Genomic DNA, 14,872 nt, shown 5'->3' with positions numbered 1-14,872 from the left:
TGCGCTCAGAAATGGCTCCTGGCTTGGGGGAACCTTAGGGGACGCCGGGAATCGAACCCAGGTCCGTCCTGGGTCAGCCGCTCTACCGATAGATCTTTTGTGGACGGGGTTTGCACAGCCCACTTGAAGGCAAATAAATGTCTCTTTAAGACCTAACTGCTGGCTCCACCCTTTAGGAGATCAGCTGATCCTTGGGGTCACCTGACTCGGGAGCGTCCTGGCCTGGCCTCCGGAGGCTTCCTGGGGTCGCATGTGCGATTGGGAAGCGCGGGGCTGGGGTTGGGGGCTCCATGCCCCCAGCCCCTGGCTCATACTCAGTCTCCTGCTGTCAGCGATGCCCCTGGGGCTCCTGGGCGAGGAGACTCGCCAGGTGAGGGATTAAGGCGCTGGAGGGTTTGCAGAAATGCTGCCCTTTGGGGGGCGGTGACTGTGGAGCCCATCCCCGGGATGGGTAGGGGGTGGGCGGTGGGAGGGCTTCCAGCCCCACTTGAATCTTAAATGTTTTCTTCCTCCCAACCCAGTGTCTTGATCTTCCCACCGACTTCCAGACAGGCCCGGGCCTGCCCAGTCCTCCTATTCTTCTCTGCACTTTATACCATGCTGCCCACATGCATGCATGCTGGAGGTGACCAGAATCCAGAATTTTTTCATGCCAGCTCCCTCCAAGCTGCTTCTAAACCCTGTGTCTCTCCCGTCTTATTGTTGCCCCGACCCTCACCACTTTCTGTTTTAGGTCTCGCTAGAGGTCGTTCAGGATGGGATGGACCCCAAGCAGAACCTACTCCATATCCGGGCAGTGGGCACCAACTCCACTCTGCATTACATATGGAGCACCTTGGGGCCACCAGCCGTCCTGGTCGTGGCCACCAACACCTCCACGAGTTTGCTAAGTGTCAACTGGAGCCTTCTACTCTCTCCTGAGCCGGAAGGGGGCCTGATGGTGCTTCCCCAAAACAGCATCCGCTTTTCTTCTGCCATCATCTTTACCAGGGTAAAGAGGTGGGAGGAGAACCCAGGGGATATGCATAGAGAGAGCCCATGAGATTTGGGGGACAGAGGTAGAGGGTTGGAATCAGGTGTGGGAGGGAGCCTGGGTTTGTGATGTGGTCTATGAGTCAAGAAAATTCTGGGCCAGAGCGGTGGCGCAAGTAGTAGGGCGTTTGCCTTGCACGTGGCTGACTCAGGATGGACCTGGGTTTGATCCCCGGCATCCCATATGGTCCCCTAAGCCAGGAGCGATTTCTGAGTGCATAGCCAGGAGTAACCCCTGAACATCACTGGGTGAGGCCCAAAAACAAAATATAAAATAAAATAAAATTCTGGGGGCTGGAGAGAAAACATGGAGGTAAGGCATTTGTCTTGCATGCAGAAGGACAATGGTTCGAATCCCAGCATCCCATATGGTCCCTGAGCCTGCCAGGAACAATTTCTGAGTGAAGAGCCAGGAGTAACCCCTGAGTGCTGCCAGGTGTGACCCAAAAACCAAAATAAAATAATAAGTAATTAAAATAAAATAAAGTTCTGAGACCAGAGACATAGTACGTACCTGCCTCAATTTGATACCTCAGCCCCAGATAGTGTCCCTCAAGCTCTGCCAGGAGTGATCCCTGAGCACAGAGCCGGGTGTAAGGGCTGAGCTACCCAGTTTTGTCCAAATCCAAAACAAAACAATATGTCGAGAGGAATCTGGATGCAAGCAAACTTGGCTCCCTCCTCCATCAGTTGTTCGAGTTTGATGGCACCAACACCTCTGACACGTCCACAGATCCCCCTGGGAAACCATACCCTCCATACTCCTTGGCTGAATTCTCCTGGAACAACATCAGTGACTCACTAGATGTGGCCAACCTGAGCGCCATGTTTCAAGGCTGTCTCACAAATGACTCTGCTTTTGCCAATGGCAGTTTGATCTTCAGGGTAAGAATGTGGGGACCCCTGTGAGAGCTGATGCCTGTTGACAAGGGTATGTTTGAAGATGGGGGTGGCCTGCAGCATGCACAGGCTGAAGCCTGCTACTCCCCATCAATAATATGTCTCTGGATTTCTAGGTACAGGCCTTCTCCAAATCTGGCCGACCTCTCCAGCCTCCTCGCCTGCTGCACACAGCAGACACTAGCCAGCTCGAAGTCTCCCTGGTTGGGGCCAAGCCCCGGGGGAACCGGTCTTTGTTTGGGCTGGAGATGGCCATTGTGAGTAAGAGCCCCGACTGCCCAGCCATGCGGGAGCAGCACTCCATTGATGACGAGTATAATCCTGCTATCTTCCAGGTTAGCACACTGCTCAGACCCCAGAGAATTGCGCTTTATTTTCACCACACTTGAAATGCTGAGATATCTGGTCTGGTCTCTGTCCTCCGTGGAGGTGACAGGTGAACAGGCAAGAAGGCAGGAGCAAATGAGAGGGGATATTCAGCAGATGGAATCTGGAAGGACCTGGGGCCCCAAGAAGGCAACGGAATGTGGACTTGCAACTGGGGAGTCGAGAGACAGGACAATGGGGAAGGTGTTTACTTTGTATGTGGCTGGCCTGGTTTTGAACTCTGGTACTCTTTAGGATCCCCTAAGCCTCATCAGAGGTGATCCCTAAACACAGACTCAGGAGTAAGCCCTGGGCAATGTGATCTAAACCCCCTAACCCACACACATAAGCACCCCCAAATAAAAAGGTAGAATTGGGGGCTGGAGCTATAGCATTTGCCTTACATACAGCCGACCCAGATTCAATCCCCTGAATCCTATATGGTCCCCTGAGCCTGCCATTTCTGAGTACAGAGCCAGGAGTAACCTCTGAGTGCTTCTGGGTATGCCTCAATTACCCCACCCTCCCAAAAAATTTGCCAAACGTCAGAGCTGGAAAAGGACATACTGCTCAGTCCGGCTCCCTTTGCTGCAGGGGCAAGATGGAGGCCCTGGTGGAAATACTCATAAATCTAGAATCAGGAGTACCAGGAGGAGGCCAGAAAAGGAGGGTAGGGAATAGATGAATAGGGAATAAATGGTCATCCACATCTCTGTCGTCTTACCAACCTTCCTCCTCTTGCTCTCCAGATGGATCAACTGTTCTGGGGATCCCTCCTACCTGGCTTCATTCAATGGCGTCCTGTGGCTTTCTCACAGAAACGGGGCAGTCGAGACTCGGCCCTCCCCTGCCGAGCGTCCCATCCTTACCCTACCATGGCCTATCTCCTCCCTCAGTCACCCATTTCTCGTGCCTTCTTTGGGTCCCAGAGCAGCATGTGTGCCTTAAATCTGACATTTGGGGCTGCCACTGGCCCTGGCTACTGGGATCAATACTACCTCAGCTGGTAAGTATGGCAGAGGCCTGGGTTGGGGAGACCTTTAGGAAGGAGGACAAGACTTGCTCATATCTCTTTCTAACCCACTTTAGGTCGATGATTCTGGGTGTTGGCACCCCTCCAATGGACACCTTCTCTCCTCTAGTTCTGGGCATCATGGCAGTGGCCCTGGGTGCCCCTACGCTTATGCTCCTGGCTGGAGGCCTATTTTTGATGTTGGGCCCCAAGCAGTACTCAGAATACCAGGCTATAAATTGAAGCCTGTCAAAGCCAGAAAGAATACAGAGGGGAAGGCACTTGTCTTGCACCTGGTTGATGCAGGTTGGATTGCCAGCAGAGCATAAGATGCCTTGAGCACCATCAGGAGTGATACCTGAGTACTGCTGGGTATGGCGCAAAAATAAGGAAAAAATATTGCAGCCCTTCTTCGGAAGGTACATAGCTAAATCTGCCTGGCTGATAGGAAGTGTTGCATATTTGAGTGATAGATAAATTGCCTTCCATATTGTTACTTTGTAAAACCTCACACCAACTTCAATGTCAGTGTTCTGGAAATTTCCAGGTGGGGCCTCCTTCTGGCCCTGGAGAGAAACCAGAAGCAGGATTGTTAATAGAGGGGGGGGGTCCCCGCAATTGCCCTCCTGCTCCTTTATTCTCACCCCTGTTTCCTTTGGACCTCTCCTATAAGATTGGCCTTGGCGCATTAGCTGCCCCAGAAAAATATGAAATAAATTTATTTTTTCCACAGGCCTTGTCTCTTGGTGTCTCTGGGTGGATTGGGCTGGTTTGAGGCTGGCTTTGGGGTGGGTGTGGAAGGTGTCTTTCAGCTTGTGGTAGCGCTTCCCTCCAGGCCTAGCTCCCTCTCTTACCATGGGACCAGACAACTACCAGCCACAAAACTGGGAGATTTCTGGTGCCCTCTGGATGAGGAAGGGACACTTGAGAGGGAAGCAAAAGAAAAAGCAAGCAGTAAAGGTGTTAGTCATTTATTATGCACACACAAACATCAGCATACATTCACACAGGGTCAACCAGCTTTTGTGCCTCCCATCTGCTCCCCAATGACCACATTCTTTCCTCTGTACCCACACACACTCCAAAGGTGACATGTTTCAGGAGCCTAAGTCCTTGGAAAGGAAAAGGCAGCTGAGCCAACCTGGGCAGCTCTGATGTCTTGTGGAGGCTAAAAAGCTGGTGAAAGGCAGTGCTGGGGGGATCCAGAACCCAGGCTCAAAGGTTTCTCCCCACAGTGAAAGTACTACTTGGCTAGTTTTCTTTATCCTTGTCCATAGTTCCAGTCTCCCACAGGAGATTGCAGCTGCCTCCTGGAAGTTGGAGAGGGGTGTCTCTGCCCATAGTACTCAGTGCTAGGGGCAGGCTAGGAAGCTGTTCCCCGGCTACCCCCAAGGTCTATGCGACTGGCTCCGCCAACTCTTGCTGTCTGTTCGAGCCCTGCTGGTATAGCAGTAGCAGGATTTGCCCCTGGGCTAGGCCAGATTCTCTGGGCTGGGGCACAAGGCAGGGTGGCTTAGCCCCAAGGACGGGCCCTATAGTCACGGGCATGGTCTGGGTAGTCCAGGCGGCTCTCAGCTGTGAGTATGCGTTCAGGCTCCACCACAAACATGTAGTAAAGATTCCACAGGAGCATGGACAGCAGGGGCAGGAATGTGAGGCCAAAGCCAAAGCCTCGGAAGGAGCGGCCCACGGCAAAGGTTAGCCAGTAAATCAGCCTGTAGAACAACAACAAAAAAAGGGTTGGAAAGTGTTAGTTGGAGGGGAGATCAGGATTTACAGTGTGTGGCCAGACACAATGTTACAGGAATAGAGCAAGTTTATCTTGCTATCCAAAAAGAAAACATCCGGAGCCAGAGATAGCATAGCGGTAGGGCATTTGCCTTGCAAGAGGCCAACCCAGGAGGGACCCGGTTCAATTCCTGGCATCCCACATGGGCCCCCAGCCTGCCAGAAGCAATTTCTGAGTGTAGAGCCAGGAGTAACCTCCTGAGAACCACTGGGTATGGCTCATAAACCAACCAATTAATGAAGTTTTGTTGTTGTTGTTTTTGTGTCACACCTGGCAGCGCTCAGCGGTCACTCCTGGCTCTATGCTCTGAAATCACTCCTGGCAGGCTCGAGAGACCAAATGGGATGCCAGGATTCGAACCACCATCCTTCTGCGTGCAAGGCAAATGCCTTACCTCCATGCTATCTCTCCAGCCCCAATAAAGTTTTTTTAAGAGAAAAGAAAACATTCCTGTTGCATATGATTTGAACATGTTTTTCTTATAATTTCATCCTAGTATTGTTCTCACACCCCAAAAATAACCTACTAAGGGACTGGGAAATGGCTCTATGATAGAGCAAATGTCTTGCATATATGAGGCCTCAGGTTTGAGCTGCAGCACCATAAAAATAATCTACCCTGGGGCCAGAGCGATAGCACAGCAGTAGGGAGTTTGCCTTGCACGTGGCTGACCCAGGATGGGCCTGGGTTCTATCCCTAGTATCCCATATGTTCCCTAAACCAGGAGTGATTTCTGAGTGCAAAGTCAGGAATAATCCCTGCACATCACCAGGTATGGTCCAAAAACCAAAAAATAAAAAATCTACTCAAGGGAGATAGTGGGTCAATAGCGCCTCTTGCATGTGGCCTGAGTTGAATCCCCAGCACTCCTATGGTTGGTTCCTGAGCCCAACCAGGAATGATTTCTGGTTCAGAGCCAGAGTAAGCCCTCTGCACTGTCAGGTCTGCTCCAACCCAAAAATAAATCAAAAGGCACTACTTTATTTTTTTTTTTAAGTTTTTTTTTTTGGTTTTTGGGTCACACCCAGCGGTGCTCAGGGTTTACTCCTGGCTGTCTGCTCAGAAATAGCTCCTGGCAGGCACGGGGGACCATATGGGACACCGGGATTCGAACCAACCACCTTTGGTCCTGGATCGGCTGCTTGCAAGGCAAACGCCGCTGTGCTATCTCTCCGGGCCCACTACTTTATTATTAAAAAAAAAAAGAAAGAAAGAAATTGGTTCCTGAGATAGTACAGCAGCTAAGGTACTTGTCTTGCCTGTAGCTGACTGTTTAAATTCCTGTCACCATATAAGGTACAAAGCCAGGAGGAAGTCTTTATTTTTTAATTTTTGGTTGTTGGGCTACACCCAGTGGCACTCAGGGATTACTCCTGGGATTACTCAAGATTTCTGGCTCTGTGCTCAGAAATCACTCCTAAAGGTGCTTAGAAGACCACATGGGGGCCTGGAGAGATAGCACAGCAGCGTTTGCCTTGCAAGCAGCCGATCCAGGACCAAAGGTGGTTGGTTCGAATCCCGGTGTCCCATATGGTCCCCCGTGCCTGCCAGGAGCGATTTCTGAGCAGACAGCCAGGAGTAACCCCTGAGCACCGCCGGGTGTGGCCCAAAAATCAAAAAAAAAAAAAAAAAAAAAGAAGAAGACCACATGGAATGCTGGGGATTCAACCAGGGTCAGTCACATACAAGGCAAACACCCTACCACTGTGCTATTGATCCTACTGCCATGGAAGTCTTGATACCAATGGGAATGGTAAAGTGTTCTCCTTTGAATGACTCAGCCATCCTGTTCTTTTTCACCCTCTGATCCTACTCCATGGCCACTCCAGGAACCAGGGCTTCATACATTAAAAAAAAAAAAAAAAGGCAGTCTTCCACTGAATCCCCTGGCTGGCTTATTTTTGTTTGTGTCAGCCACAGAATCCCAGACAGGACCTCACACACATGAAGTGAGTGTTATGCCGCTGAACCACAGCCAACCTCACTTTCCGTCCCTCTTTTTTGTGAAGATATTTTGAGTAGTGTACTTAGTTTGTAGATTGATCTACATGTTAAACTTTTCTCTGGTTTACTTGTTACAGCATGAAAATTTCTTTATCCTTTCTATTTGTTTTGGAACACACCCTGTGGTGCCCAGGACTTATGCCTGACTTTGTGCTAGTGTATCATTCCCAGCACATTCAATGGACTATATGGGGTGCTGGCGGTCAAACCTGGGTTATTCATATGCAAACTGAACATCTCTCTCTCTTTCTCTCTCTCTCTCTCTCTCTCTCTCTCTCTCTCTCTCTCTCTCTCTCTCTCTCAGCTTCTGCATTCTTTTACAGCACTAGTGTGTTTATATTCCCTTTTGCAGATGAAGAAACTAGCATTCATTACAAGGGGTTAAGTAAGACTAGTCAAAGGTGACAAATTAAGAAAACAGTCAAACCATGACTTCGATCCAATCCACACAGAACCTGTCCTTCCATTTTAGAGGAAGAGAGAATGAAAAGAGCAGACACGTCAGCTTCATGAAACCAGATAAAATCAAAGTACTAGACTAGTTACCCTCAGATTGTCCTGCTGCTGAGAAAATCACTCATTACACACCTCTGAATAAGGGGAGGGAACAGTTTTTCCTTAAACCAAAGCCCAATTGCTCCAAAGCTCAGGTGCCTGCAAACCCAGGAAATGGGGCAGGGGTTGTACATCAGCTACACTGTGCTGATAGTTGCACAGTCATACTTGCCAGGGGCCTGACTAGGTAAGAAAACTGCAACACAAAGCTTTTAGTTTACTCTTAGGTGACATGAAAGGATCCTCAGGTAAGAGTGAGAAGGAGCCTGGATTCTAGTCTTGCATTCTAGGCTGTGAATTGACCCTGTGGTGCTTCTCCCCCACTCTGTGGTGATTGCCTCTCTATAAAAATTAGTGACATAAGGGACTAGAGAAATAGCACAGCAGTAGGGCATTTGCCTTGCATGCAGCCAATCCAGGATGGTGGTTTGAATCCTGACATCCCATATGGTCTCCTGAGCCTGCTAGCAGTGATTTCAGAATGCAGAGCCAGGAGTAACCCCTGAGTGCTGCTGGGTGTGACCCCCAAAAATGAGTGACATGGGTATGGGGAGAGCGCTCAAAGGGTACATGTTTTGCTGGTGGAAACTTTGGGTTCAAGTTCTTGCACTGAATGCTCCAAAGGAAACCACTTGTGATTTTCACTACAAAGTATGGCTCAGTATTCCTTTAGCTCACTGCTTAAACCAGTTTTTTTGAGGGGGGTCACACCCAGCAGTGATCAGTCCTTATTCCTGGCTCTATATTCAAGGATCTCTTCTGAGGGTTCAAGGAACCAAATGGGATGCCAAGGATCAAACTTGGGTCAACCACATGCAAAGCAATCCCTCCAGCTTCAAACCAACTTTTCTCTTTGAGCCATGCCTGGTGGTGCTCAGGGCTTACTCCTGGCTCTTTGAACACTCAATGATCATTCCTGGTGGGCTCGAGTGACCATATGGGGTGCCAGGAATCAAACCCAAGTCTGCCACATGCAAGGCAATTGCCCTACCCACTGTACTATTTACTTCTCATAAACCAACTTCTTATAAGTTAAAATAATTATGATGGGGGCCAGAGCAATAGTACAGTAGGTAAAGCATTTGCCTTGCATGCATTGGCCCTGGTTAGATCCCATATGTCCTTTATGTCCCCCAAGTACTGCCAGAAGTAATGACGAAGTGCAGAACTAGAAGTCCTGAGCACCACAAGGTGTGTTTCCAAAAAAAAAAAATCATTATGGTGGCTAGAGTGATAGTACAGCAAGTACTTGACTTGCATATGGCCAATCCAGATTTGATATCCAACATCCTATATGGTATCCTGAGCTCTTCCAGGAGTGATCCCTGGGCTTAGAGCAGTAAGTCCTAAGCACTGCTAAGTGTATTCCTCCCTCAAAAAATAACCCAAACAAAACACAAAAATGAAATTTGGGACTTGGGGGCCATATCATAGTCCTAGGGGCTACTCCCACCTCTGTTCTCAGGTTGCTCCCAACACTGTTTGGGGGACTAAGTGGTGCCTGGGATCAAACCCAGGCATCTGACATGCAAAGCGTGTGCTCCATCTGGCCTGTTAACCATCTCTTTAGCCTTAAATTGACTTCTACCTGAGAACATTATGTCTTAAAAGAGGTAGGAGGTTGAGTCACAAGCAAGAACATGTTATCTTGAGACATCTACAGGGAGAAATTGCAGGGTTGCATGAGATAAAAGTCTGGTGAAATCAATGATCGTTAAATTTCAATCCAAAGTGACAGGAAGTTAAAAGTTTAACTGACTATAAACTACCAATAATTCTATACTAAAAGGAACACAAGACAAAATCTTAAGGCATAAATGTTAAGATCTACTTTGGCTTCAAAAATGATGGGGTTGGAGGGAGGGGGACGGAAAAAAAAAATGATGGGGTTGGGCACTGGAGCAATAGTACAGCAAGGCCAACCCAGATTTGATTCCTGGCATCCCAGATGGTTCCCTGAGCCCCTCCAGGAGTAATTCCTGAGTGCAAAGCCAAGAGTAACCGTTTAATATTGATGGGTGTGGCCCAAAACTTAAAAAAAAGTTGACAGGGTTTGAGCAGGTAGTGCGCTTGCCTTACATATGGTCGGCCTGGATTTGATCTCCAGAACTTCATATAGTCCTCAAACATCACCTGGAATGATCCCTGAACACAGTCAGAAGTAAATCCTGAATACAGCTATCAATTTTTTTTTTTTTTTTTTGGTTTTCGGGTCACACCTGGCAGCACTCAGGGGTTACTCCTGGCTCTATGCTGAAATTGTTCCTTGCAGGCTCAGGGAACCATATGGGATGCCGGGATTCGAACCACCATCTTTCCGCATGCAACGCAAACGCTTTACCTCCATGCTATCTCTCCAGCCCCGAATACAGCTATTAATTATATCCCTCCCCAAGGCTCAAGTGATAGTGTGGCAGGTAGGATGCTTGCCTTGCACATGGCTGACCAGGTTTGATCCCCAGCATCCCATTTGGTCCCCCGAGCCTTCCAGAAGTGATTTCTTTTCACTTTTTTTTCTTTTCACTTCCTTCCTTCCTTCCTTCCTTCCTTCCTTCCTTCCTTCCTTCCTTCCTTCCTTCCTTCCTTCCTTCCTTCCTTCTTTCCTTCCTTCCTTCCTTCCTCCCTCCCTCCCTTTTTTCTTTCTTTCTTTCTTTCTTTCTTTCTTTCTTTCTTTCTTTCTTTCTTTCTTTCTTTCTTTCTTTCTTTCTTTCTTTCTTTCTTTCTTTCTTTCTTTCTTTCTTTCTTTCTTTCTTTCTTTCTTTCTTTCTTTCTTTCTTTCTTTCTTTCTTTCTTGCTTGCTTGCTTTCTTGCTTTCTTGCTTTCTTTCTTTCTTTCTTTGTTTCTTTGTTTCTTTTTTCTTTATTTTGTTTTTGGGCCACACACAGTGATGCTTAGGACTTACTCCTGGCTATGCACTCAGAAATCACTCCTGGCTCAAAGGGCCATATGAGATGCCAGAGGATCGAACCGTGGTCCATCCTAGGTTAGTGATGGCAAGGCAGATGCCTTACCACTTGCACCATCACTCTGGCCCTTAGGAGTGATTTCTGAGCACAGAGCCAGGAGTAACCTCTAGGTGTTGCTGAGTTGGTCCAAAAAAAAAAAAAAAAACACTCCCCAAAAAAAGAATGTATAAGTGTCTTCAGGATTAATGCATTCTCCTAGAAATGGTTTTAGGACATAAGTGATTAAGTTATAAATCAAACAAGACCTTGCATGATCTTGAATCTGTATCACCAAGAGACCAATACCCTGGACCGATTCCCTTCTGTCTGACAAGTAAGAAATTTCCTTCCCTGGGACAGTGAGGTACCTGGACCACATAGAAAAATAAACCCTGGTGAAACAGGGCATTGAGGTGGTGTGGCTGAGGATATTGTCAAATACCTGCCTTTTGTTCTAGGCAGTTCCAAAAAGGAGAATCCAGGCAGCAGGTCCCAGCATGATGAGGAGAGAAACTGCCTTATGAAGAACTGATGGTATATGATTTCATTTTTTGGGCCACTGCCAGCTGTGCTCAAAAATTACTCCTGGAAGTGAGGCCGGAGAGATAGCACAGTGGTAGGCATTTGCCTTACACGAAGCTGACCCGGTATAGACCTGGGTTTGATCTTTAGCATCTCATATGGTCCCCTGAGCAGGACCAAAAGTAACCCTTGAGTAGATGAAAGAGGAAGGAAGGAAGGAAGGAAGGAAGGAAGGAAGGAAGGAAGGAAGGAAGGAAGGAAGGAAGGAAGGAAGGAAGGAAGGAAGGAAGGAAGGAAGGAAGGAAGAAGGAAGGAAGGAAGGATGGAAGGAAGGTAGAAGGAAGCAAGGAAGGAAGGTAGGAAGGAAGGAAGGAGGAAGGAAAGAAGGAGAAAGGAAGGAGGAAGGAAGGAAGGAAGGAGGACAGGAAGGAAGGAAGGAAGGAAGGAAGGAAGGAAGGAAGGAGGAAGAAAGAGAAAGAAAGAAAGAACAAGAAAGAAAGAAAGAAAGAAATTACTCCTAGAAGAGCTGATGGATCCTAGGCAGTGCTGAGGATCAAGCTGGTGGGGGGGGCTCTACATGCAAGGTGGCACCTTATTCTCTGTTGAATAATAATATTGAAAAACAGGGCACTGAGCATTTGGAGAAGCTAGTGCAGTAAGGAAGGCATTTGCTGGGCATCTGGTCCCATGAAACCCACCCAGGAATGATTATGATTTCTAAGCACAGAGCCAGGAATGAGCCTTGAGCACTGCTTGTGTGGCCCTCATAACAAAAACATTAAAAGAATTGAACACTTGGTTACAGCAGGTATTCAATGGCAGGTGTTAAGTTCCTAGATCAGAGAGCCATAGGGAAAGGACCACAATGGTTCCCAAAGGGCAGGGAGCCTTCCAATTTGATGGTGGTCTCTGGCTCTGAGATCAGCCTCCTTTGGGAAAACAGGAGCTGATCACCTGCCTCCAGGTGAGTTCAGGCTAGATTCAAGCTCTGGGACATTCAGAGCTTCCCAGGGCCTGGTTCTCTGAACATTGAAACACCTGGTCTACACACCAGCACCAGCAGCTGTCCCTGTCAAGCCCCTGCAACTCCAACTTACCTGGAGACGGCAAAGAGACCAGTGAGCAGAGGCAGCAATTTGAGGGCATCCTGGGGTAGGTACGTGGAAAGCACAGCCAGGTTGAAGAAGTAGAGGATGAAGAGCTGGACTGACTGTGCCACATACCTCCGGTGGATCTCCACCTCCCGCCGCGGCTCCCCAAAGGGCCGGAGAGCAGAAAAGCATAGCAGGCTCAGCCCATAGACCAGGATCCCTGGGTGTAGCAGAGAGAACACGGGAGGTCAGAGCAGGTCCAGAGATAGAAAAGAGGAAGACACATGTCTTAGGTGCAGCCAATCTGGGTTGGATCCCTGACAATGTACAAGGTCTCACAAGCACTGCTAGGTGTGGTCTCTGATCATAGAGCCAGGAGTGAGTCCTGAGCACCACAGGGTGAGGCCCGAACCACCCTTACTCACCTCAGCACCCCCCCAAAAAAAAGGATCAGGAAGCTGTGGGCTGGGCTGTGGCCTGGGTTCTAGGAAGGCAGATGGATTTGACCCTCTTTTTTTTGTTTGTTTATTTTTGGGTCACACCCAGGGACACTCAGGGTTACTCCTGGCTCTGTGCTCAGAAATCGCTCCTGGCTTGGAGGACCATATGGGAAGCCGGGGATCGAACCCAGGTCCGTAGTGGGCAGCCGCATGCAAGGCAAATGCCCTACCGCTGTGCTATCACTCCGGACCCGGATTTGGTCCTCTTAAGAACTATCACAGAGGTTGGCTGGTAATGTGGTCCAGGACTGGAAAGGCAGGGGTGGGGCTGGGGGGTCCTACTCCCCAGGCCATCAGTGCCCTCCAGTCCAAAGCTCAAGGACAGCCCCCCCCCCCCATCTGCTTGCAAGGCCCAGGCTTACCCAGTACGATGGGGAAGGTGGCGAAGACCCCACAACGCAGTGTGTAGATGAGTCGGGAGCTCATGGTGGGCAGTCGGGGGGCATCGAATGGCAGGAAGGCGTAGGCCCCATACAGCAGGCAGGGAAAGACCACCAATGCTGCGCCCATGGAGGCCACTGCCCGGATGGCTTCTTGGCTACCACATAGCCCGCAGGCCCCACAGGTGCGGCCTGAAGGCCTCACCGCTGCCTCGACCCACTTGCGCTCAGTGGGCTCTGGGTGGGGGGACCCGGGGTGGCAGGAGGTTCCGGCGACGCTCGCTGGTGCCCATCTCGCCCCTTGTGCTGACCACCTCCTCCGGGGGCCGTCGCTCGATGCAGCGCAAATCGATGGGCACAAAGGCTCGGGCCTCCTTTTCCGGCAGTAGGCTGGCATCATCTTCGGGGGATTCCTCCAGCTTGGTGAACGACTCCAACCCCAGGGGCTCAGGCTCGATGTCCCGCCAGCCAGGGGGGTCTGGAAAGGGGGCGGTGGGCTGGGGGACAGTGCCCCAGGGGCAAGGTAGGCAGCTTCACTTACTGTGCTGTCCAGTCCGTCCTCAGCCCCTGTGCCAGCCGTGGGGGATTCTGTTGAAGACCCCACTCCTGGGGACTCAGTTCCATTAGAGGACTCTTTGACACCGTCCCTTTCTGGGTGCTGGCCATTTGGGACCAAGACTTGGGGTGGTCCCTTCTCAAGAACCTCATGCCCCTTCACCTCCAGCAGAGCCAGGTTTTCAGGCTCTGTCATCCTGAAGTCTCCGTTCTGGGTTCTGGGCTACACCCCGAGGTCATGTCACCCTGGAATAGGGCAGAGGAAGGCACTGTTAGAAAGTGGGTTGTTGGGCCCGGAGAGCAAACAGCTGATCCAGGACCAAAGGTGGTTGGTTCGAATCCTGGTGTCCCATATGGTCCCCCATGCCTCCTGCAGAGCTATTTCTGAGCAGACAGCCAGGAGTAACCCCTGAGCACTACCGGGTGTGCCCAAAAAACCAAAAAAAAAAAAAAAAAAGAAAAAAAAAAAGAAAAGAAAAGAAAGTGGGTTGTTGCATGTGGCCAAGCAGGGTTGATCCCTGGCATCCCGTATGGTCCCCCAAGCCTACCAAGAGTGATCCCTGAGAGCAGAGACAGTGGTAAGTCCTGAGCACCGTCAGATATGTGCCCACCCTACAAAAAAAAAAAAATAAGGCGGGTTGGCAGAGCACAGGGGACCTTCCGGGCTCTTGCTTGGCAGACAGCAGGGGAACAGAGTCCACAGAGCTATTGACATAGGGTGCAACAGAGCAGGCGGGAGGGACTGAGTCCAGTGCAGTTGGTCTTTCGACACCCTAAACCGGAGGGGGAGGCTGAGTCAGGGGGACCTGGCAGCTGGAGCCTCAGCCCCCACCCACGCCATCTACCTCCACCTAATCCCTAGGTTAGGGCCACCTCGTGCAGGAACGGGATGGGAAGGAAGGGTCTAGAACTAAATGGCTATGAACAGAGAACTTGTCCCAGACCCCTTCATTTCCTGCCACCACCACCCCAATCTTCTTCCCCACAGATTCTCTTTGAAATTCTGGCAATAGGGGCCGGAGAGATAGCATGGAGGTAAGGCGTTTGCCTTTCATGCAGGAGGTCATCGGTTCGAATCCCGGCGCCCCATTTGGTCCCCTGTGCCTGCCAGGAGCAATTTCTGAGCCTGGAGCCAGGAATAACCCCTGAGCACTGCCAGGTGTGACCCAAAAACCAAAAAAAAAAAAAAAAAAAAAAAAAAAAAAAGAAATTCTGGCAATA

At 49.8% G+C, this 14,872-nt stretch overlaps 2 protein-coding genes across 2 annotated transcripts; one reads left to right on the top strand and one right to left on the bottom strand.

Annotated features, from left to right (window-relative positions):
• The first annotated feature begins 206 nt into the window (after window positions 1-206).
• Window positions 207-4,042, top strand: GLMP (glycosylated lysosomal membrane protein). The gene is made up of 6 exons (XM_049782285.1): window positions 207-370; window positions 734-991; window positions 1,723-1,917; window positions 2,049-2,267; window positions 3,048-3,304; window positions 3,388-4,042. Exons 1-6 carry the CDS (start codon window positions 251-253, stop codon window positions 3,551-3,553), a joined length of 1,215 nt encoding a protein of 404 aa, XP_049638242.1. The 5' UTR covers window positions 207-250; the 3' UTR covers window positions 3,554-4,042.
• Window positions 4,043-4,763: 721 nt separating this feature from the next.
• TMEM79 (transmembrane protein 79) lies at window positions 4,764-13,935 on the bottom strand. The gene is given in 5 exon segments (XM_049782288.1): window positions 4,764-5,025; window positions 12,223-12,436; window positions 13,079-13,343; window positions 13,345-13,614; window positions 13,617-13,935. Coding segments are annotated over 5 exon segments (1,182 nt in total). The 5' UTR covers window positions 13,848-13,935; the 3' UTR covers window positions 4,764-4,823.
• Window positions 13,936-14,872: the final 937 nt, after the last annotated feature.

The sequence above is a fragment of the Suncus etruscus genome, chromosome 10, assembly GCF_024139225.1.
Source record: "Suncus etruscus isolate mSunEtr1 chromosome 10, mSunEtr1.pri.cur, whole genome shotgun sequence".
NCBI classification, from domain to species: Eukaryota; Metazoa; Chordata; class Mammalia; order Eulipotyphla; family Soricidae; genus Suncus; species Suncus etruscus.
The sequence above is the reverse complement of the archived record's forward strand: the minus strand, read 5'-3'. Positions and strand labels throughout refer to the sequence as shown.

What these genes read in the sequence shown, in the direction of transcription:
- GLMP (XM_049782285.1), top strand. Translation starts at nt 251, where the DNA reads ATGTGCGATTGGGAAGCGCGGGGCTGGGGTTGGGGGCTCCATGCCCCC. An exon ending in ATGGCAGTTTGATCTTCAGG is followed by an intron (nt 1,918 to 2,048) that starts GTAAGAATGTGG and finishes CTGGATTTCTAG; the next exon opens with GTACAGGCCTTCTCCAAATC. An exon ending in ATAATCCTGCTATCTTCCAG is followed by an intron (nt 2,268 to 3,047) that starts GTTAGCACACTG and finishes CTTGCTCTCCAG; the next exon opens with ATGGATCAACTGTTCTGGGG.